At 30.2% G+C, this 24898-nt stretch overlaps 1 protein-coding gene across 1 annotated transcript in view; it reads right to left on the bottom strand.

Annotated features, from left to right (window-relative positions):
- LOC142241066 (cell adhesion molecule Dscam1-like) overlaps positions 1–24898 on the bottom strand; it is a 209545-nt gene that overhangs the window by 149958 nt on the left and 34689 nt on the right. Inside the window, exon 2 of the mRNA XM_075312805.1 lies at positions 4217–4598. Coding sequence (XP_075168920.1) covers positions 4217–4295 — 79 coding nt within the window. The 5' untranslated portion in view covers positions 4296–4598. The remainder of the gene's footprint in view (positions 1–4216; positions 4599–24898) is intronic.

Genomic DNA, 24898 nt, shown 5'->3' with positions numbered 1-24898 from the left:
AACATGGACCGATACTCACCATTTTTGGCACACCTCTTTATGGTCATAAAATACCTCTAGATTTCAAATTTCAGGCAAATTGGATAAAAACTACGATTTCTATAAGCCCAAGCCCCCAAATCGGGAGGTTGGTATATATGGAGACTATATCAAAACCTGGACCGATATAGCCCATCTTCAAACTTGACCTGCCTGCAGACAAAACACGAGTTTGTGCAAAATTTCAGCACGATTGCTTCATTATTGAAGACTGTAGCGTGATTACAACAGACAGACAGACGGACAGACGGACATCGTTATATCGTCTTAGAATTTCTCCCTGATCAAGAATATATATACTTTATATAGTCGGAAATCGATATTTCGATGTGTTACAAACGGAATGACAAACTTATTATACCCCCGTCACCATTCTATGGTGGTGGGTATAAAAACAGTGACCCCACCATGAAGGAAAATTTTGGTTAATTTTAGAAGATTTTTAAATTTTAACTAAACTGTATTAGAAACGCAGATGTCGCGCCGATTTTACAAAAATAAGTAAATAATTTTCGACAAATTCAAGAAAATTTATTTGACATAATTATTTTTTTCACTTCCCATAAAAAAAGCGTTGCCAAAAAAGGAGTAAAAATGTTCTTTTTGGATACGGAAGTAGTGCAAATTGGCGCAGAAGCGATGAATTTAACAGGGGCTTGTCATAGGACGGATGATTCAAATTCAGTGTTTTGGATGTGAATTAAAAAATATCATATTTTGACAAATAAATATTTTTTTGTTTGATTTTTAATGCATTCTAACGCTTGTCCGAAACGTTTGAATTAAAATATTTTGAAAAATTCGCAATATTTCTTGATTTTTTTTTCGACTAAATTTCAATAATTTTTACCATTTTATTAAAGCTTACTCTGTATTTAACCTTTTTGAAACAAAAAAAATTAAATTTACCCATTAAAAATAAGAAAAACGCGAGTTAAATAATTGAATTAAAAAAAACTTCCTGTGTACTTGAAATAAATAACATCTTTGGGAGTACATCTTTTGGAAGTGCTTTTAAAGTTGTGCCTTTGGAAGCCCAAATTTTTTTGTTGGGCTGTTAAAGAAAATTTCGTAGTTTGAAGGAAAATATGGCACAAAAAAAAAAGATTCTGATTCAATCACGAAATTTATTGATCCAATTAATTTTTTAATAGAAATGTCTTCAATCATAGAAATGATAGTATCAATTAAAAAATTAATCGATACTATTAATGTTTGTGATTGATTTTTATTTCACTGAAAAAAATTTGTTGAATCAATTAAATTTTTAGTTTTTTAAAAATCTACTAAGATTTGAATTGGAAAAATTTTCGTGAAATTTTTTTCTGTGTGGAGTTCAAAATTGCAAAAATGTCTTTAGTGCTATACGAAGTTCAAGATGGGCATATTATTCGTAAATTTTAAACATTTTAAGAAATTTTGTGGGAGACACGAATTTAGTAAATCTTTATGTGTATAATTGTTCCCCATTTTCAGTTAATTTAACTAACATACGCAAAAAATTATAAAATTCAAGAAAAATTTCCCAAAACATAATAATTCAACGAACTAAAATAAAGTTAAATTGGCTTTAGTGAAATATATGATTCACTTTTTTTTTTTGAGTGTATAGCAATGATACCCCACAAGTACTTATGTTTACTAATTCATTAAGGGTGGTTTAGGGTATGATATTGTCGTCCCCGCCCGACTCTCTATTTTACTCACTTGTTTTTTGTATGCACTGAAAAAACAGTGAACCCACCAGGAAGAAAAATTTTGGTTAATTTTAGAAAATGTTGATTATTAAAAAAAAAAAAAAAATAACTAAACAGTACTACAAACGCTGACATCACGCCAATATCACAAAAATAAGTACATATTTTTCGACAAATTCAAGAAAATTGATTAGACATAATTAGTTTTTTTCACTTGTTAAAGAAAAATTTGTAGTTTGAAGGAAAAATTGGAGTTCAAAATTGCAAGAATGTCTTTAGTGCCATATGAAGTTCACGATTGACTCATTTGTAGTAAATTTTACAAATTTAAATAAATATTGAACTATTTGGTGAGAAGTACGAATTTAGTAAATCGTTTTGCTTCATTTTTGTATAATTTATTCCCCGTTTCTTAGTTCATTTAACTAACGTACGCAAAAAATTATTTGAGCGAAGGAAACTTTCTCCAAACATAATAATTCCATGACCTTAACCCTTCGTTGCATGATTTAATTTGAGCAAGGATAAAAATTATTTAGTATGTTAGAATTGTTGTATATGGAGTTATGATACCGTAAACCAATTTTCATTCGATTCTGATCACTGAAGCAAAAGTTACGTAACATTGCATATATGCAATTTCATGCAGATAATCAATTTCTTTAGTCCACTTTGTTATCTCTATATATCACAGGTAGAGGACAAATTTAAAAAAAAATTTATTGCTGGATGGGGAAAATGGAACATTTTTACTAAAAAAAATTTGTTTTCTCGCCAAACATAAAATGTTTGCCAAAATCAGATAGCATGGTTCCGTCAAACATGTTACATGTTCCCCATCGAAAACTAACATTTTACTTCAGAAACATGTTTGAGGTGATCATATTCCTTCTCGGGGTGCAATATTAAAAGTCAAACTCTTGGGATTCTAAATAATTTCTGCCTTTTTTGATGCACAGAATTCCCCAGTTTTGCATTTAACACAAAGGGATGTGAACTTGGAGAACGCAATGCGAGACCGTTTGCCGTTTACCATTGCACTGTTCCACGTAGAACAGTACAATGGTCGGAGGGGAGTGACCCAAACAAGAAAAACACTGGAGAACTACCATGCTTAAAGAAAAGAGGAACAGAAACGTCATAGCAATCATTACCTGATACCTAGAGTTGGAGCCACATCTGTGCCGAGTAAGAGCAGCGGATGTTTGTGTATGCAGTCGAAAAAGAGACTTCGGAACTCTATTTATGTCAAATTCTACGCTTATGAATCGGATGATGGAACAAAGAAGTTGGAGCGTACCACATGCTGAAAACTGGTTTTGTTATATACCAGCTTATATGATACACGGAAATCTGGACCCTCGTTTTTACTTAGGGTAGGTATAATGGCGACTTTTCAGTTAATTATGATACCGCAATATTGACCTTCTGTTTATCACTGAGTGTAGTTCGATTCAATATTAAGCTCTATAGTTCCGAGTTCGAACGGTCTTCCACCATGAGGAAGCTTTTAAACACCTAAAATTGTCACCAATATATTGACAGGGGATAGACCACCGCAAAAACATGTTGAACCCATTTAACCTATCTATCACGATGATATACGTGTAACAATTACAACCCAGCAGCTTGTATGTTATACGATTCTCCAACGATGTAGGGCAAGGACCAAATCGAATCTTCTTCTACGACCTCGATTTATATCAAACTCGGTGTTTAAATCTCTATCATCATCAAAATACTCGTCTTTATATTCATATTCGTCGTTATGTGTCCTAGTAGTAACAAAAATTGATTGAATGCATGACATTGCACATATGCAATTATATGGCATATATGCAATGACAGTTCATATCGGCTCAAACGCATGAAATTGCAGATATGATATCATTCATTGTAGAGCACTTGTAAATATAATTTGTATTATAAAACTATATACGTAGCGTTTAGAATAGAGTAAACTTTTCATTTTATATTTACATTTAAAAAAAATGTTAAGAAAGTTTCATAATATTAAAACAAATAAGTTAAATTTTTCGAGGTACTCAAAATGCTTATTTTAATTTCGCTTTATTTAAATGAAATTGTTACGATACTGGACAAAATCCTTATAAAATTTAATCTACGGCTTCCAAAATGTGAATAACAAAAAAAAATTATGTTAAAATATGTAAAAGAATAGGAGCTAGACAGGCAAGAAACTAACATTGCATATATGCAATGTCATGCAACGAAGGGTTAAATTAAATTGGCTTTAGTAAAATAGAGAGTTCACTTTGTTTTTGAGTGTGTAAGCTATTCAACTTATAAAACGTGTCAAAAATATATTTTTCATTTTAACACTTTGGTATTTTGCAATTGACTTAAATTTATATCATATTCATATAAATGTTTCTTCCTTCCTTTGAAGAAAACTAACCCTTAAACTTAATTTATTATAAATTAAGAAACAATATAAAAAAATTATATTTTATACTTACAATATGCTGTGACTACAGCTAATAGCGCTAGCCATTTTATAAGATTTCTTATTAATCCCATTGCGGAAGGTTGTAGCATGCACAATTCTTTGGTTTTTGTTGAGATCAAGATTAGAAGAATTATTCTTCTCGTTCTTCTACTACTGCTGTAGATTTACAATTACCAACACTATTTACTGTAGTGAAGGTTGATGGGGTTTTTTTTTTTTACAAAGTTTTCTTTTGTTCGTTCTTTGATTTAATTAGACGCAGATAATTTGAACATTTAACATGTTAAACATTTACAAATACGCGATGGCACACAATTACAATTACAATATTGATTTTTCAATCTCCACTACTGCGTTTACCGGGGAGGTAGGGGGAATAAGGTTCAAATACCCTGGAAATTAAGAAGATTACAAAATTGACACGACGATGAGAAAAGAAAACTTTGTTGACAAATTCGATTAAACAAACAGAAAATCAAGCACAAACACAATAATAAAATCAAATAAATGGAAAAACGCCCAAATCACACAATCTGCCCATAGACCAGAGAGAGCTGAAAAGAAAGAAAAAGAAATAAATTCAAATTAGTTTTTAATTATTTATTTTTTGAATAAATATACAGATTTATATTTTAAAACAATAAACAAGTGAAAAAAAGTTTTAGACCACATATTGTGCTAATTATTTTCAACAATAGGTTATTTTATATACAGGTCCTTTGTTTTCAAAAAAAATTGCCTTTTTTTGAGGGTGTGTTTTTCCATATACACAAAAAATATCAATTCCACCGGAAATACAAATATTTACGTTTTGGTTTTTATTAAAATACAAAAACGTATGGTTTCCATACGTAAGGTATTAAATACCTCCATTATATCTATGTTGGGCATTGTTATTTGTCCCCTCTTAATTTATGTTAAAATATGCGTTCTTTCAAATACTTCAGCTTCATATAATTCAACATGCTAACAAATGCGTATTGGGCACTTCTCTAAGCACAACAACAAAAAATCCACCCTCTTTTGTGTTTTTTGGAATTTTGCCGTAACTCATCAAATCCCCTTACCCGCCACATTATCCTCAATGGACTTTGTCGCATAATTTATACTTAAAATTTTTTGGTGACTCAGTGATTAAAAGAAAGTTAGATACATATGAAAGTTTATTTAGGACTTTCGTATAACATCCTGAAAGTTAGATTTACCCAAGGGAACCCTTTTCCTTGAAAAATGTTTATACCGAAAAAAAACGCTCTTAGATTGATTCTTAGTTTAGAAAACAAAATATTCCAATAGATTTTTTCACAATGACAGGAGCGATAACGCAGAAGTTTTATCATTCCTGTTATGATAATAAAATTTATCCTGAAGTATCCTGAAGAATACACTAAAACATGTAAACTTACATCATTTGAGTTAAGTGATTTAACTAATTGGATCATAGGATCACATGAGCAATAGTCTGGGTGTGGATACATTTCGATGCAATAAATAGAGATTCTAGACAAAAAAAATTATCTACTAATTAACAGGTTGGCTGATAAGTCCCCGGTCTAACAAAGAAAAATACATTTTTTGTCAAAATTCGTTTTTATTATTCAACATAGTTCCCTTCAAGAGCGATACAACGATTATAACGACCTTCCAATTTTTTGATACCATTTTGGTAGTACTCCTTCGGTTTTGCCTCAAAATAGGCCTCAGTTTCGGCGATCACCTCTTCATTGCAGCCAAATTTTTTCCCTGCGAGCATCCGTTCGAGGTCTGAGAACAAGAAAAAATCGCTGGGGCCAGATCTGGAGAATACGGTGGGTGGGGAAGCAATTCGAAGCCCAATTCATGAATTTTTGCCATCGTTCTCAATGACTTGTGGCACGGTGCGTTGTCTTGGTGGAACAACACTTTTTATACCCTCCACCATAGGATGGGGGTATATTAACTTTGTCATTCCGTTTGTAACACATCGAAATATTGCTCTAAGACCCCATAAAGTATATATATTCTGGATCGTGGTGAAATTCTGAATCGATGTGAGCATGTCCATTCGTCCGTCTGTTGAAATCACGCTAACTTCCGAACGAAACAAGCTATCGACTTGAAACTTGGCACAAGTAGTTGTTATTGATGTAGGTCGGATGGTAGTGAAAATATCGGTCCACTTTTACGTATAGCCCCCATATAAACTGACCCCCAAATTTGGCTTGCGAGGCCTCTAAGAGAAGCAAATTTCATCCGAACCGGCTGAAATTTGGTACATAGTGTTAGTATATGGTCTCTAACAACCATGCAAAAATTGGTTCACATCGGTCCATAATTATATATAGCCCCCATATAAACGGACCCCCAAATTTGGCTTGCGAGGCCTCTAAGAGAAGCAAATTTCATCCGATCCGGCTGAAATTTGGTACATAGTGTTAGTATATGGTCTCAAACAACCATGCAAAAATTGGTCGACATCGGTCCATAATTATATATAGCCCTCATATAAACCGATCCCCCGATTTGGCTTGCGGAGCCTCTAAGAGAAGCAAATTTCATCCGATCCGGTTGAAATTTAGTACATAATGTTAGTATATGGTATCTAACGACTATGTAAAAATTGGTCCATATCGGTCCATAATTATATATAGCCCCCATATAAACCGATCACCAGATTTTACCTCCGGAGCCTCTTGGAAGACCAAAATTCATCTGATTCAGTTGAAATTTGGTACGTGATGTTAATATATGTCCTCAAACACCCATGCAAAAATTGGTCGATATCGGTCCATAATTATATATAGGCCCCATATAAACCGATCCCCAGATTTGACCTCCGGAGCACCTTGGAAGGGCAAAATTTTTCCCATTCGGTTAAAATTTGGTACGTGATGTTAGTATATGGTATCCAAAAACCATGCAGGAATTGGTTCCTATCAGTCCATGATTATATATAGCTCCCATATAAACCGATCGCCAGATTTGACCTCCGGTGCCTTTTGGAGAAGCAAAATTCATCCGATCTGGTTGAAATTTGGTACGTGGTGGTAGTATATGATATTTAACAACCATGCCAAAAGTGGTCCATATCAGTCCATAATCATTTATAGCCCCCATATAAACCGATCCCGAGATTTGGTTTTGGAGCCTCTTGGAGGAGCAAATTTCATCCGAGTGAGTTGAAATTTGTGGATGACAGTCTTTCGTAGAAGTTTCTACGCAATCAATGGTGAAGGGTACATAAGTTTCGGCCTGGCCGAACTTACGGCCGTATATACTTGTTTCTCTTCAATCTCATATCTAAAACGAACACAAATTGTTTAAGCCCAAAATAGAAATCCCCAATCTACAAAATACTGGATAATATTTGAAGACAATCTAATTCGTTGAAAAAAATTATTGAAAATTTATGTGACAAAATTTACTACAATCATACCAATTAAGATCCACACAAAGTTGTTCCTAAATTATTTCTTAATTTACATTTTTGCTCCAGTCCCAATGTTTATGTATACGTTTCTTTTAAAAAGTTTTTTGTTTTCTCAGTAATTACAAAACAATTTCATTTCTTTTAATTAGGACCAAATAAAATGGCGCTAAATAAATGAAGACGGCTGCATTGCCTTTATGTCATAAATGTCGCGAGACGCTTTTAAAAGCATGCACCCAAAAGTCATTGAAATTCTTCGCCACGCATAAATGTCGTCATTTCCTCACACTTAAGATTCAACTGACAGAAAGACAGACGGACGGACGGACGAACCCAACAAGAATGAACATTTATTTTTTGAAATTTATTGATGGAGCTTTCGATGTTGGCTGCTGTTCCTATTTTCAAGTATAACATTTTTCATTTGGGGATTGAAGGGGGGAGGGAAAATTAACTTTGGGTAAATTTATTGCATGTATTTCCACGCAAAAGTGCATTAGTCTGGGAGGCGCATCGTTTGTTAAAATTAAATGATCTGCTTTATGATAGATTTTTCATAGTTGAAAATGGAGTGAAATATTTTTGTAGAACGAAATGGCTTGTTTTCAAAATATTTTTTGAGATTTTCCTCAATATATAAAATTGGTCCATAAACTAAACATGGATGTAAGCCCAAAGACGCTTGATTGCATGATCGAGTGAAGGGGATTCGACAAATATTTTATAAGTGACAATGCACAATGGATTGATAAAATGGAAGAAAAAGCAAATTATAAATTATGGAAGAAAGGCAAATTATACTAACCCAGCAAAAAAATTTGGAATTTCTTCTTAAGGTACAACTTTAAAAGCACTTCCAAAAAGGTATTCCCAAAGATGTTTTTTAATTTAACTGCACAGGAAGTTCATTTGAGTCAATTTTTTATAAAGGTTCTAATCCTTTTCTTTTTAATTTTAATAATTCATCTAAAATTGTATTTTTAGTTATTTTAATAATAGGTACAATAATTTCTATATTAAATTTTTAAATTTACAAAAATATTAAATTACTTCAATTAAAAAAAAAATAAAATTGAAAGTCTGAAAAATGTATCCAAAAAATGTTTATAGTCGAAGTAAGGTCGATCAACTAGAAAAACTTATAAATTAGATATATTTTGGATTAATTTAATTAATGAGGATAAATTTAATTTAAATTTAAACATTTTATATAATTTCAAAAAAAAAAATACTAAGTAAATGAATCCGAATTAAAATGAATTAAATTAACTTTTTTATCAAATAATTTTGAAAAAAAATAGAACTAAATTCAATAATTAAATAGTATAATTTAAATTTTTAAATTTAGAAAAATATTAAATTAATTCAATTTAAATAAATATAAAAATGAAAGTCTAAAACAAGTATACACGGCCGTAAGTTCGGCCAGGCCGAATCTTATGTACCCTCCACCATGGATTGCGTAGAAACTTCTACGAAAGACTGTCATCCACAATCGAATTACTTGGGTTGTGGTAATACTTACCGATGGCAAGGTATCTTAAAAAATCCTTAACACCGTCTTCTAAATTGTAAGTTAGTCCATACGGGGGATATATTAAACAAAAAAAGGCCGATTAAAGACGTATATAATTCAGTTCGACATAATTTTCTATAGAAACAAAATTTTGACAAAATTTTCTATATAAATAAAATTTTGACAAAATTTTCTATAGAAATAAAATTTTGAAAAAATTATCTATAGAAATAAAATTTTGATAAAATCCTTAACACCGTCTTCTAAATTGTAAGTTAGTCCATACGGGGGATATATTAAACAAAAAAAGGCCGATTAAAGACGTATATAATTCAGTTCGACATAATTTTCTATAGAAACAAAATTTTGACAAAATTTTCTATAGAAATAAAATTTTGACAAAATTTTCTATAGAAATAAAATTTTGAAAAAATTATCTATAGACATAAAATTTTGATAACATTTTCTATAGAAATAAAATTTTGACATAATTTTCTATAGAAATAAAATTTTGACAAAAATTTCTGTAGTAATAAAATGTTGACAAAATTTTCTATAGAAATAAAATTTTAACAAAATTTTCTATAGAAAAAAATTTTGACATAATTTTCTATAGAAATAAAATTTTGACAAAAATTTCTATAGTAATAAAATTTTGCTAGATTACTTTTGGGGATCGGCTATATATAACTATAGACGGATATGGATCAATTTTGGCATGGTTGTTAGCGGCCACATACTAGCACAATGTACAATATTTCACCACGTACCAAATTTTAACCGGATCCGATGAATTTTGGTCCTCTAAGAGCTCCGGAGGTCAAATTTGGGGATCGGTTTAAATGGGGGTTATATAATTAAGACCGGTATGGACCAATTTTTGCATGGTTGTTAGAGACCATATACTAACACCACGTACCAAATGTCAACCGGATTGGGTGAATTTTGCTCTTCCAAGGGGATCCGGAGGTCAAATCTGGAGATCGGTTTATATGGGGGCTATATATAATTATGGACTGATATGAACCAATTCATGCATGGTTGGTGGATACCATATACTAACATCACGTACCAAATTTCAACCGAATCGGATGAAGTTTGCTCTTCCAAGGGGCTCCGGAGGTCAAATCTGGGGATCGTTTTATATGGGGGATATATATAATTATGGACCGATTTCGACCAATTTTTGCATGGGTGTTTGAAGCCATATACTAACATCATGTACCAAATTTCAGCCAGATCGGATGAAATTTTCGTCTCTTAGAGGCTCCGCAAGTCAAATTTGGGGATCGGTTTATATGGGGGCTATATATAATTATTGACCGATGTGGACCAATTTTTGCATGGTTGTTAAAGACCATATACTAACACCATGTACCAAATTTCAGCCGGATCGGATGAAATTTGCTTCTCTTAGAGGGTCCGAAAACCAAATCGGGGGATCGGTTTATATGGGGGCTATATATAATTATTGACCGATGTGGACCAATTTTTACATAGTGGTTAGAGACCATATACTAACACCATGTACCAAATTTCAGCCGGATCGGATGAAATTTTCTTCTCTTAGAGGCTCCGCAAGTCAAATCTGGGGATCGGTTTATATGGGGGCAATATATAATTATTGACCGATGTGGACCAATTTTTGCATGGTTGTTAAATACCCTATACTAACACCATGTACCAAATTTCAGCCAGATCGGATGAAATTTGCTTCTCCTAGAGGGTCCGAAAACCAAATCGGGGGATCGGTTTATATGGGGGCTATATATAATTATGGACCGATGTGGACCAATTTTTGCATGGTTGTTAGAGACCATATACTTACACCATGTATCAAATTTCAGCCGGATCGGATGAAATTTGCTTCTCTTAGAGGGACTGCAAGCCAAATTTGGGGGTCCGTTTATATGGGGGCTATACGTAAAAGTGGACCGATATGGCCCATTTGCAATACCATCCGACCTACATCAATAACAACTATTTGTGCCAAGTTTCAAGTCGATAGCTTGTTTCGTTCGGAAGTTAGCGTGATTTCAACAGACGGACGGACGGACATGCTCAGATCGACTCAGAATTTCACCACAACCCAGAATATATAAACTTTATGGGGTCTTAGAGCAATATTTCGATGTGTTACAAACGGAATGACAAAGTTAATATACCCCCATCCTATGGTGGAGGGTACAAAAATGTATCCAAAAAATGTTTATAGTCGAAGTAAGGTCGATCAACTAAAAAAACTTATAAATTAGATGTATTTTGTGTTCATTTAATTAATGAGGATAAATTTAAATTCAATTTAAATATTTTATATAATTTTACAAAATACGAAGTAAATGAATCCGAAGTAAAATGAATTAAATTAACTCTTTTATCAAATAATTTTGAACAAAATAGAACTAAATTCAATAATTAAATAGTATAATTTAACTGAATTCAATTTAGTTTACATTAATGGCTTGTTTTTCAATAACCGCTAAAAGGTAAATGTTCAAACAATGGTTCCTGTGAAGATTTTCATTTTGAGTATCAAGTTCACAACCCAATGTGCAATGAATTTTCTTATACAGAAATAAGTACACACAGCTACTGTGCACTAAGTGGGAGTGAAATATGGTCATTAAGATCATTGATCTTTTTCAACGAAAAATTTGTCCGAATAGAATGGGAGGAAACAGATGATAGACCTAAAAACACCCCAGTTTCGAAAGATAGCATTGGCATAAAAATACGTTACATTATGATCCCTATATTGGATTATTTAAACAAATCCTAATTGAAGTTGAGACATAGACATAAAATATGCGTAGAAGAATGAGGGATGATTGGTCTTTAGTTGGATGACAACACGTGTGTATGCACACCCCAGCTAGATTGGCAGACAGACAATGGTGTTGGGTTTAAGGGCTTCGAAAGTATCATGACCCAGGGTGGGTTTAACGATCACTTACAGCTGCCCTAAATTTCAAAGAAATTTCCAATTGGAAAAATCCATCATTATGATTTTTAAGGGATGTTTATGATGAAAGAATTCTAGAAAGATTTTAAAAAAGGTTTAGATGATTCTCACATTTTCGATAGGAATATTTTTTTTAGAGCTTCTATAATTTACAATCGATATTACGAAGATCATGATCATCGTCGTATTAAATATGGATCATAATTCTTGACCTTTTCAATTTTATTATTATTTCTTTTTTTAATATATTTCATATTCCTCACTGGAGGTCATCATATTTTTATTGGCTATCCCTTTGTGCCGCCGTGTTCCACGTTTGTTTGTATACTACAGTAGCCCATTGAATATTACAATCTCACTTGAATGCCAAGCTAAAAACAACCATGCCAACAAAACGTGATGTTCGATGATTGAAGAACAAAAACTCAATTTTTTGAATGAAAAAGGGGGAATACATCATCAGTAAAAAAGGAAGATAACTGACGGCAAGAACCTCAAATATGATCATTCCCAAGTTCAAATTGATTGTATCCTAAATGTATATTTTGTACATTCTGCTCTCGCAATGTCTGAAGTTTAATGTGATGGGAAATAATTTTGGAAAGACTTAAATTTACATTTTAATGAGACGTGCAATGATAAATGGCTTGAAAGACAAATAAAAGGAGTATTCGTTTTCTTGCAAAAATGTATGATCTGATCTATAACAGTTTTATCAAATAAGGGGAAAAGGAATTTGTATTCATTTCCTTCAATTTAATTTTTGTTGCCGAATTTAAGATCGACTTTTCAATTTTACCACAAAACTACCAAAAATTTTTATTTTGAAATGTTTGCTCATAGTTTTGTGGTTAGTATGGAAAAAATGTTTTTTCTTCGAAAGAAATGTTTTATTTGATATTTTAGCACTTTATTTCAATATATATACTATTATATATCCCTTTTAAGGTGGGTATTCAAACTTTTATTTCTATAGAACATTTTGTCAAAATGTTATTTCTATAGAAAATGTTGTCAAAATTTTATTTCTATAGAAAATTTTGTCAAATCTTTATTGCTATGGAAAATTTTGCAACATTTTATTTCTATAGAAATTTTGTCAACATTTTATTTCTATAGTAAATTTTATCAAAATTTTATTTCTATAGAAAATTTAGCAACATTTTATTCTGCCAACATTTTATTTCTATGGAAAATTTTGTCAAAATTTTATTTCTATAGAAAATTTTGTCAAAATTTTATTTCTATAGAAAATTTTGTCAAAATGTTATTTCTATAGAAAATTTTTGTCAAAATTTTATTTCTATAGAAAACTTTGTCAAAATTTTATTTCTATAGAAAACTTTGTCTAAATTTTATTTCTATAGAAAATTTAGTCAAAATTTTATCTCTATAGAAAATTTTGTCAAAATTTTATTTCTATACAAAATTATGTCAAAATTTTATTTCTATAGAAAATTTTGTCAACATTTTATTTCTATAGAAAATTTTGTCACAATTTTATTTCTATAGAAAATTTTGTCAAAATTTTATTTCATTCGTTTTGTTTGTTATTGTTGGCTTCTGTTCAATCGTTATTGTTGTTTTTGATCTCAGCTTAAAGCCATGCATTGACTAAACTACAAGTGTAGCTTAACCAACAGAGGAAAAGTATGCTTGTCAAATTTATTTGGGCAAAGCCCTATAGACTGCAAGATGGTCGGATGTACAGCTGTTTCGGAATTACCACATTCCTCATCAGCATCCTCTACTTACAGCAAAACTATCAACCAATTATCAGAATAAATTCGGGTAATTCACTGAACCCAACGTGAACTACACTTGAACCTCCCGAAAAAGGGTTTGATAGTCGGTTACTGCCTAAACAAATTTGCCAGCATATCTTTTCTAAAGAAAACTTTGTCAAAATTTTTTTTTGCTATAGAAAATTTTGTCAACATTTTATTTCTATGGAAAATTTTGTTAAAATTTTATTTCTAAAGAAAATTTTGTCAAAATTTTATGTCTATAGAAAATTTTGTCAAAATTTTATTTCTATAGAAAATTATGTCAAAATTTTATTTCTATAGAAAATTTTGTCAAAATTTTTTTGCTATAGTAAATTTTGTCAACATTGTATTTCTACAGAAAACTTTGTCAAAATTTTTTTTTGCTATAGAAAATGTTGTCAACATTTTATTTCTATGGAAAATTTTGTCAAAATTTTATTTCTAAAGAAAATTTTGTCAAAATTTTATGTCTATAGAAAATTTTGTCTAAATTTTATTTCTATAGAAAATTATGTCAAAATTTTATTTCTATAGAAAATTTTGTCAAAATGTTATTTCTAAAAAAATTTTGTCAAAATTTTATTTCTATTGAAAATTTTGTCAAAATTTTATTTCTTTAGAAAATTTAGTCAAAATTTGCCAAAATTTTATTTCTTTAGAAAATTTTGTCAACATTTAATTTCTATAGAAAATTTTGCCAAATTTAATTTCTATAGAAAATTCTGTCAAAACTTTACTTCTATAGAAAATTTTGCCAAAATTTTATTTCTGTAGAAATTTTTTCTAAAATTTTATTCCTATAGAATATTTTGTCAACATATTATTTCTATCAAAAATGTTGTCAACATTTTATTTATATAGAAAATGTTGTCAACATTTAATTTCTATAGAAATTTTTGTCAAAATTTTATTTCTATAGAAAATTTTGTCAAAACTTTACTTCTATAGAAAATTTTGTCAAAATTTTATTTCTATAGAAAATTTTGCCAAAATTTTATTTCTATAGAAAATTTTTCCAAAATTTTATTTCTATAGAAAATTTTGTCAAAATTTTATTTCTATAGAAAATTTTGTCAAAATTTTATTTCTATAGAAAATTTTGTCAAAATTTTATTTCTATAGAGAATTTTGTCACAATTTTATTTCTATGGAGAATTTTGTCAAAATTTTATTTCTATAGAATATTTTGTCAAAATTTTATTTCTATGGAAAATAATGTAAAAATTTTATTTGTTTTGTTATTGTTGTTTTTTTTTTTTATTTCAGCTTAAAACCATGTATTGACTAAACAACAAGTGTAGCTTAACCAACAGATGAAAATAATGTTTGTCAAATTTATTTGGGCAAATCCCTATAGACTGCAAGATGGTTGGATGGACGCACGTTTTGAAATTACCACATTCCTCATCAGCATCCTCTACTTGCAGCAAAACTATCAACCATTTATCAGAATAAATTAAGGCAGTTGCAGTCTATAGGGCTTTGCCCAAATAAATTTGACAAACATTCTTCTCCTCTGTTGGTTAAGCTACACTTGTTGTTTAGTCAATGCATGGTTTTAAGCTGAAATCAAAAAAACAACAACAATGATTAAAGAAAAAAACCAACAATAACAAAACAAAACGAATGAAAAAAAGAGCAAGCACGCTCAAAATAAACCCAGCCAACTGCACTCAAATCGATGATTTGACGGTGGCAAAGGAAAAGAGATATGTTTGTACGAATTTATTTCGGCATAAGCCGGCTATCATGTAAAACCTTTTTTCGGAAGGTTCAAGATGGTTTACTTTTGGGTCTACAGTCGACTCCGCTTTAGCGCAATGCGCTTTACTGAAAAACCTCGGATAACTGAAATCGATCGCATTCCCCAGTTGTTTTTTCTGTCCATTTCATTTAAATTACTCCGCTTTAGTGAAACTCCGCTTAACTGAAAAAATCGGATTACTGAAAAGTTTTTTGTGTTCAAATGAGTTTCGTCACATTAGTATGACTTCGCTTTACTGAAAATGCCACATTCTCGCTATTGAGAGAGAGTACATTTTCTTCTCCGTATTGAGAACGCTTTATTTCAAGTGAAGATGGCACTTTCAAAACAGTTTAAATCACTCTGTAAATAAAATCAACTGAAAGGTAAAATTGTAGATGGCACACACACGGAATCAAACACCTTGTTTTTATTATTTTATGTACATAGCATTGGTCATAAGTTCGGTTAACTGAAATTGAGTGGATTTTTTTCCAGTTATACGGAGTCCGCTTTACTGAAACTTTTTCAGTTATCCGAAGTTCGCATTACTGGAAGTTTTTTTCAGTTATCCGTAGTCCGCTTTAGCAAAAACTTCGGATAACTGAAATTAAATGGCTGCATTTTTAACGTTTCAGTAAAGCGGAGTCGACTGTAGTGAACTGCCTGAATTTATTGTGATAATTGGTTGATAGGTTTGCTGCAAGTAGAGGATGCTGATGGGGAATGTGGTAATTCCGAAACGTGCGTCCATCCAACCATCTTGCAATCTATATGGCTTTGCCCAAATAAATTTGACAAACATTATTTTCCTCTGTTGGTTAAGCTACACTTGTAGTTTAGTCAATGCATGGTTTTAAGCTAAAATCAAAAAAACAACAACAAGATTTTATTTCTATAAAAAAACTTGCCAAAATTTTATTTCTATAGAAAATTTTGTCAAAATTGTATTTCTAAAGAAAATTATGTCAAAAATGTATTTCTATAGAACATTTAGTCAAAAATTTTACTTCTATAGAAAATTTTGTTAAAATTTTATATCTTTGGAAAATTTTGTCAAAATTTTATTTCTATAGAAAATTTTGCCAAAATTTTATTTCTATAGAAAATGTTGTCAAAATTTTATTTCTATGGAAAATTTTTTCAAAATTTTATTTCTATAGAAATGTATGATACATTTGTGAATTCGATGAAAATTCAAATATTTCTCAAACATTTCAGTTGGTGGATAAATGAAAATAGTAAGACAAATTATAGTCTTAGAAAAAATTGAAAAAATTACCAATTTCGCAAAAATGGACCAAAATCGACCAAATTTAAAAATTAAAAATTTTAGCAAAATCTTATTATTATACAGGAAATGTTATTTATTTCTATAAAATTATTTTTATAAAAAATTTATTTCTATAAAAAAAATCCAGATGCTATTTCAAATAAGGGGTATACGAAAAGGACCTCTTGCCATTGGCACATTGGATTTATCCTAGATCTTGATAATACACAAAAACATTTTCCAACTCTGTTTCAACCCTTTCGTATAATGCTGACGACATTTCTGAGTGCTCGCTAACAAGTGAAAAAAAAAACTTTTTTGTCTTTCATGGGATGTGCATAATAATGACGATGGAATATGTTTCTATGACGAAAAGATTTCATCTTGAATGTTCTGTGTATACATACACTGAAAAAAGTATTGGACTAATATAAAAGATTATGCCATCTACATTTTACACAATATTTAAAGCAAAGAAACTTTGATGAGAAGAATATTTATAATCTCTGTTCTATTTTTTTCCATTTTCCACGAATTAAAATTTTGACAAAATTTTCTATAGAAATAAAATTTTCCACGAATTTTTGAAATTTTTTAAAGTCGTATTTTTGTATTTGGATTTTAAAAAATGGTCTCTACATTAACTGAAATATTGAGTCTTCGATTAAAGATAGAAAGATTTAATTATAGACTAAGACTTATATGTAGGATCTTTGCATCATAGGTTTAAAGTTTTTATTTTTAATTTAAAAAAAATTTTACTTTGAAGTGTTATATTTTGTTTTTTTTTTTTTTTTTTTTTTAATTTTTAAACGGACTTTGTTAAAACAAGATAATGAAATTTCGATAAATAAGTATCCTAAAAAAATCTAATAAAAATATCTCTTTATTTTAAAGATTTAGATTGATTTGCAGTCAATATCAAAATCCTTTGTAAACTTTTTTTTCTTTTTTGAGTGTATAAAATATGTATGGGAATAACTCATGCTTTTAGTTTCGTAACTAGTGCCCTTCAACCCAACGTTACATTGACTACCATCTCATATTCTTACTTTTGAAGTGATGTTTTCTTTTTGTAGCATCTTAAAGAAAACATCTCAAAAATTCATAGAAAAACTATGACATTCATTATGTTGCCAAGCACATGTATTTTTAAACGTATTCGAGGTTATCTTCGGGACTTGTAAAAATAATCAATTGTTGTATAATCTGTATTTGCTTTTATATAATATAAAGAGGTGATGACTGAAAACCAACATCTTCAAATATTTTGAACAATAAGGAGTGTAAAGCTTTTGTTCTTTTAGAATAGATTTTGTTATGAAAAAGGATGAGGGTTTTTTTTCAAATCACTGTAAATAAGTGTTTTCAGATTGTTTTTCAGCTCTCCAATTTTAGGGTTGAAACAAAATCCTTCTAAATGCCTACAAATTCCTTTCCTAATTCAAAATGAAACCCTTATTGTTTTTTACTAATGCATATGACTCAGACTAATCCTTATTTTTCTTTAAGACTGAAACTCATAATATCCTCATTTCCTTGAACATTTCAAAATTTGACGTTCTTATCCATTCAAGCAGTTAACGATTGTACACTAAAATGTAACGCTTACCGTCAAGTAGGCTAATGTATAGACCAACAAATATTTAATGTTTGCTGAAATGTAATATGAGCTGATTATTATTTTGTATGGATTTGTATGGAGGATATATCAGACGAACTGTCACTTAAAATGGGAAACCAAACAGGAGTATTAAGTTGAAGTAAATATTTAAGCCATTTTTATGGAGATTTCATGCTTGATGTACAAAAATATGAAATTGAAAGAAGTGTCCATTATGTTGCCTCTATATTTTATCTAAACCAAATATTTGTAAAAAAAACCAAGTGTAAAGTTAAACAAGAGGTTGTACATCAAAATGAATCATTCTACACTGAAGAAAATATTGATCTAATATAAAAGATTATGCAACCTATATTGTAGGATCTGAATTAAACACAATGTTAAAGCCAATTTTCTTGGAAATAAAGAAACTGGTTGGTCTAAATCAACCAGATCATTAGAGACGATACTGGACCTAAGACATATATAGGTTAGGTTAGGTTATGTGGCAGCCCGATGTATAAGGCTCACTTAGACTATTCACTCCATTGTGATACCACAGTGGTGAACTTATCACTGAGTGCTGCCCGATTCCATGTTAACCCTTGTGTATGTGATAACACTGGAAGCGATACCAGCGTGATGAGGTCCCGTGGGACCTACAATAAAAAAAGGATGATAGAGAGGTTATCCCTACGATATTTTTCGATCATTTACTGTAGGTGGACTTTTCTATAATGCACAAATTGCATATATAAACATTTGGTTGTAAATATAGAGTTTTATTTAATTTTTAATAGGATACAGATAATGTTAAAATTTTTGTTTAGTATACTAGTGGCCCTGATGTTTGACGCAGGCGTGGTACCTATAAGTATCCTTATACGTACCAAGCAACAATATATTGTTTTTGTAGTTGAATGTTCTTAACAAACTGGATTTTTGAAGGAAAAACAATACGATTTTTTTAGTGGCGTTCGTTTTGCTCGCAGTATTATGTGCACAGTGGTTGTTTCAAACTTGGTCCAAATTGAGGCACATCTTGCCAAATTCCAGGAGCCGATAGGTCTGGAAAATGTATAGAAATATAAAAACTTATTTCGACCACGATTTCCATGAAGTTCAAATAACGTTTTTTGCACTTTTACTCTCACTATATTGGATATATCAACGGAATACATAAAATTATGTACTACCAAGCAACGAAACCAATGGAAACTTCAAAAATGACAAATTCTTCCAAATAACGGTATTTTCTGAAAGGATGTTAGTGTTATTAATTGTTCCAAATACGAAAATCGCAATATCTTTACACTGCTTTTTAAACTGTGCTAAAACCACTAATGTAATTAGTAATAGGTCCCATTGGACCTCATCACGCAGAATCGCACTAAACTTTTTCAAATACCTATAAAAACCGATTTAATGATTCAATCACATAGAAATTTAAAGTTTTCAACTTAAAACACTTCAGTACAAGAAGTCATAAACCATCAAGCTGAAATTCATATAAAAGATAAAGTTATGTATGAATAAAAATCAAAAAGGTCCAGCGGGACCTCATCACGCACAGAAAGGTTAAGCTCAATGACAAGGGACCTCCTTTTTATAGCCGAGTCCGAACGGATCAAAAGCGACGCCGCTATGGCTGCGATAAGATTGAAAATATTGGCAGAATGGACGGAAACACGAAACATGACGAACCATAAAAGGATAATAGGGAAGAAGGTGAGTGTAATGGCGAATGCCGCAACAATCCTTGATTGTATAGTTGAGGTGGACATAGCAGGCGAATGTGACATTCTAACGCCATTAATATGGTCATGGATTGATGGTAGGAGAGAGGACGGAAATGGACATATATGGAGGACCCAGACACGGAGATCGTAGATAGCACATTGAAATAGCTACTACACCGATGGATCGAAGATGGATGAGAGGACAGACTGTTCGTATTATGACAAAATTTTCTACAGAAATAAAATGTTGACAAAATTTTCTATAGAAATAATATTTTGACAAAATTTTGTATGGAAAGAAAATTTTGACAATATTTTCTATAGAAATAAAATTTTGTTGTTGTTTTTTTGATTTCAGCTTAAAACTATACATTGACTAAACTACAAGTGTAGCTTAGCTTTTATTTCTGTAGAAATAAAAATTTTGACAAAATTTTCTGTAGAAAAAAAATGTTGACAAAATTTTCTATAGAAATAAAATTTTGACAAAATTTTCTATAGAAATGAACTGTTGACAAAATTTTCTATAGAAATAAAATTTTGACAAAATTTTCTATAGAAATAAAATGTTGACATAATTTTCTATAGAAATAAAATTTTGACAAAATTTTCTATAGAAATAAAATTTTGACAAAAGTTTTCTATAGAAATAAAAATGTTGACAAAATTTTCTATAGAAATAAAATTTTGACAAAATTTTCTATAGAAATGAACTGTTGACAAAATTTTCTATAGAAATAAAATTTTGACAAAATTTCCTATAGAAATAAAATTTTGACAAAATTTTCTATAGAAATAAAATTTTGACAAAATTTTCTATAGAAATAAAATTTTGACAAAATTTTCTATAGAAATAAAATTTTGACAAAATTTTCTATAGAAATAAAATTTTGACAAAAGTTTTCTATAGAAATAAAATTTTGACAAAAGTTTTCTATAGAAATAAAAATTTTTCAAAATTTCTATAGCAATAAAATTTTGACAAAATTTTCTATAGAAATAAAATGTTGACAAAATTTTCTATAGAAATAAACTCTTGACATAATTTTCTATAGAAATAAAATTTTGAAAAAAATTTTCCTATTGAAAAAAAAATGTTAACAAAATTCTCTATAGAACTAAAATTTTGACAAAATTTTTTATAGAAATAAAATTTTGTTAAAAGTTTTCTATAGGAATAAAAATTTTTCAAAATTTCTATAGCAATAAAATTTTGACAAAATTTTCTATAGAAAAAAAATTTGACACAATTTTCTATAGAAATAAAATTTTGACATAATTTTCTATAGAAATAAAATTTTGACAACATTTTCTATAGAAATAAAATTTTGACAAAATTTTTCTATAGAAATAAACTCGTGACAAAATTTTTTATAGAAATAAAATTTTGGCAAAATATGAATGCCAGGATATGCCGCAAATGAACTGGCGATAAATGCTAGGACACATAGAAAAGTGAACTTGGAGAACACAAAGCCAATAGAGGCAATGCGAGCCGAGATGGATGAATGGGCACGGGGTACACATAAAGCGATGTGGACCAATGCAATGGTCAGAAGGGCGACGAATGGGTGACCTAGACAAGAAAAAGACTGTAGTAGTGCTCAAGGAGATTGGACAATAGTCAGGAGGGTCGTGGGAGTAATGACCCGGCATCTAGAATTTAGAACACATCTACGCCGAGTAGGAGCATCAAAGGATGGTGCATGTTGTAGGGCGTGTTTTGAGGATGATGATGCCTTGGAACACTACTTTTGTCACTGGCCTGCTTTTAATAGGCAACAAAAAGTTATACAAATCGGCGAAGAGGTTATTCGGGTCCTGGCCTAACTTGGAAACAAGGACGTCAAGTTTCCAGTCCTTGTTTAAGGAATTTGTTATGGAACTCCGTTCTAGAATAAAATAAGGGTACGATGGAAAAAAGAAGTTAGAATGTAAAAAAAAACGAGTACTGCTTTAGGTGTATGTCAGCAGAGACAGGGCAACCTGGATCCTCTTTTCAATCTAACTAATCCTAAAAATGTGAGTAGCTTTGTTGATACATCACAAAAAGAGATTAAAACTGCAATAAATGAGATCTGTATCCCAATTTTAATTTCTAAATTTAAAGTTAAATAGCTACAAAAAATGTGTTTATTTTAAAGAAGCCACATCTTTAGCTCGGAATCAATGGCAAAATTTTAAAGGGGAGCACAATATTTTTTTGTATCCCAATAAACTTTGTGTTTGTAGGCCATTAAGATATCTTGTGGTCCAGTTAGTATAAGACCTAAGATACTTTCAAAATATCTTGCTTGCCTCTGGTAATAAAACTTTTATGAAGTCATCCCCTGAAGTCATTTTCCCTGCGGGAAATCAGTGCAAATTTCCCCTACTGGAATTGATGTTGAAATTGAAATTGGTCCTTTGTTGCAATAGTTTACAAACTAATCATTGTTCATGTTCATGACATTTATCACATCAGTGTGTGCATCTTATTTCTATTTTTATATGCCGGAAATTTATTGCCATAACTTATAAGACTATCCGCATTACTGACTGACTTTGCAACCATTGAAAAACGTTTTTTGTCTTTGTCTGCCTATGGAATTGAACCCGGGCCTGTACAGTGGATGCGAAATAATTGATAGTGTTTTTTTTATAAATTCTTTGTTATATCAACAATTCATAGCTTATTCAATATCTAAAAAACGTTGCCACTTAGCCTAGAAGTATTTTATAGTTTCCAAACGACTATGGCGCCTACAATTATACTGTGTCTTTGGCATTGAAAGTTTCCAAATTGTGAGACATCCAAAAGTAAAATTTTGTACTATTCATCAGTGGAAAATCCCATTGTTGGTAACTGGCATTGAAATGTTACAAATATTCGTTACATCTATTCTGACAATCAAAGTCGATAAATTCTTGTCCACCATTGCTAACACAATTGAGGTCAATATCCTGAAGTGGAATAAAAAAAATGATTTTCGTCCATAGAAACAAATGTCAACTCAATCCGATAGACCAGCCAAATAAAATAGCAGGAAAACATCAAATAAAAAAGAAAAGAAATTGAAAAAACTTCCTAAAAAGGCACACACATTTTCTGAATGATATACAGCTAGCATAACAACACACACACAAACGTAAATAATTTAATAACAAATATACTAAAAAGTAGTCTATACTTCATAATAATGACGCCGAGACGAGTTGTTTTCCCCCTTGCCTTTTGGTGGATTGTTGATAATGGTAAGGAGGTGTACATGTGAAATCATACCTAAAGGCATCTTGGAAAGGCAATTTGGAGAAAAAATATCATCCCTCTATGGCACATGGTAAGGCGCTTAAATCCTTAAAGGAAAACCTTTAATGGGCCGGAAATTATGCTTCTTCATGACATGTCTTTTATTTCATTTTCATCTCCTCGATGAGAAAACCCAAAGGGGGAAGCAAAAAACAACATTTCCCTTTAATTGTACTACTCCATATGAATGACTGCCTTTCAGTCTTGTTTCTTAGGAATTTTTCTTTGAGGAATTCAAGTACCACTTATTTTTCTTTTCATATTTCTATCGAAGAAATGTTTCCTCTTTGCAACATCATTGACACATCATCCCGAAAAAGCATGAGCATGAAAATAGGGTTACCAGGTTTTAGCTGCTTTGAAATCGCGGTAATAAAATCTAGAAAATGTTAGAATAGGTGGAAGATTGATCAAACAGCTAAAATGTAATACGTTTTACATATATATTATAAATTTGGGAACCAAATTTATAATATATATTTTTAAATGGAAATATATCTTGTTTGTATATCATAAAATGGAATATTTTTTCGACTTTTGTTATATTTTGCTCATTCATTCGACTGCTGTTTACTTTTGGGCGTATATGCGTAAATCCATGAGTTCTCACCTGTCACGTTGTCATAGACGTATTTTGAAGCACCGCGGTAGTTTTTGCATAGTACTCCTCCCGAATTAGGAAGAACTTCACAAATTTTCTATAGAAATAAAATTTTTACAAAATTTTTTATAGATATAAAATATATTTTATAAAATAAAATTTTGACAAAATTTTCTATAGGAATAAGATTTTGACAAAATTATCTATAGAAATAAAATTCGGTTAAAATTTCTACAGAAATAAAATTTTCACAAAATTTTCTTTAGAAATAAAATTTTGACAAAATTTTCCTTAGAAGTAAAATTTTGACAAAGTTTTTTTTCTATAGAAAATTTTGACAAAGTTTTTTTTCTATAGAAAATTTTGTCAAAATTTTAATTCTATACAATGTTTTGTCAAAAATTTATTTCTATAGAAAATTTTGTCAAAATTTTATTTCTATAGAAAATTTTGTCAAAATTTTATTTTTATAGAAAATTTTGTAAAAATTTTATTTCTAAAGAAATAGAAATTTTGTCAAAATTTTATTTCAATAGAAAATTTTGTCAAAATTTTAATTCTATAGAAAATTTTATCAAAATTTTATTTCTATAGAAAATTTTGTCAAAATTTTATTTTTATAGAAAATTTTGTAAAAATTTTATTTCTATAGAAAATTTGTAAAAATGTTATTTCTATAGAAAATTTTGTCAAAATTATATTTCTATAGAAAATTTTGTCAAAATTTTATTTCAATAGAAAATTTTGTCAAAATTTTAATTCTATAGAAAATTTTGTCAAAATTTTA

Source organism: Haematobia irritans, chromosome 5 (genome assembly GCF_050003625.1).
Source record: "Haematobia irritans isolate KBUSLIRL chromosome 5, ASM5000362v1, whole genome shotgun sequence".
Taxonomy (NCBI): domain Eukaryota; kingdom Metazoa; phylum Arthropoda; class Insecta; order Diptera; family Muscidae; genus Haematobia; species Haematobia irritans.
This window is presented reverse-complemented; position numbering and strand designations above follow the sequence as displayed.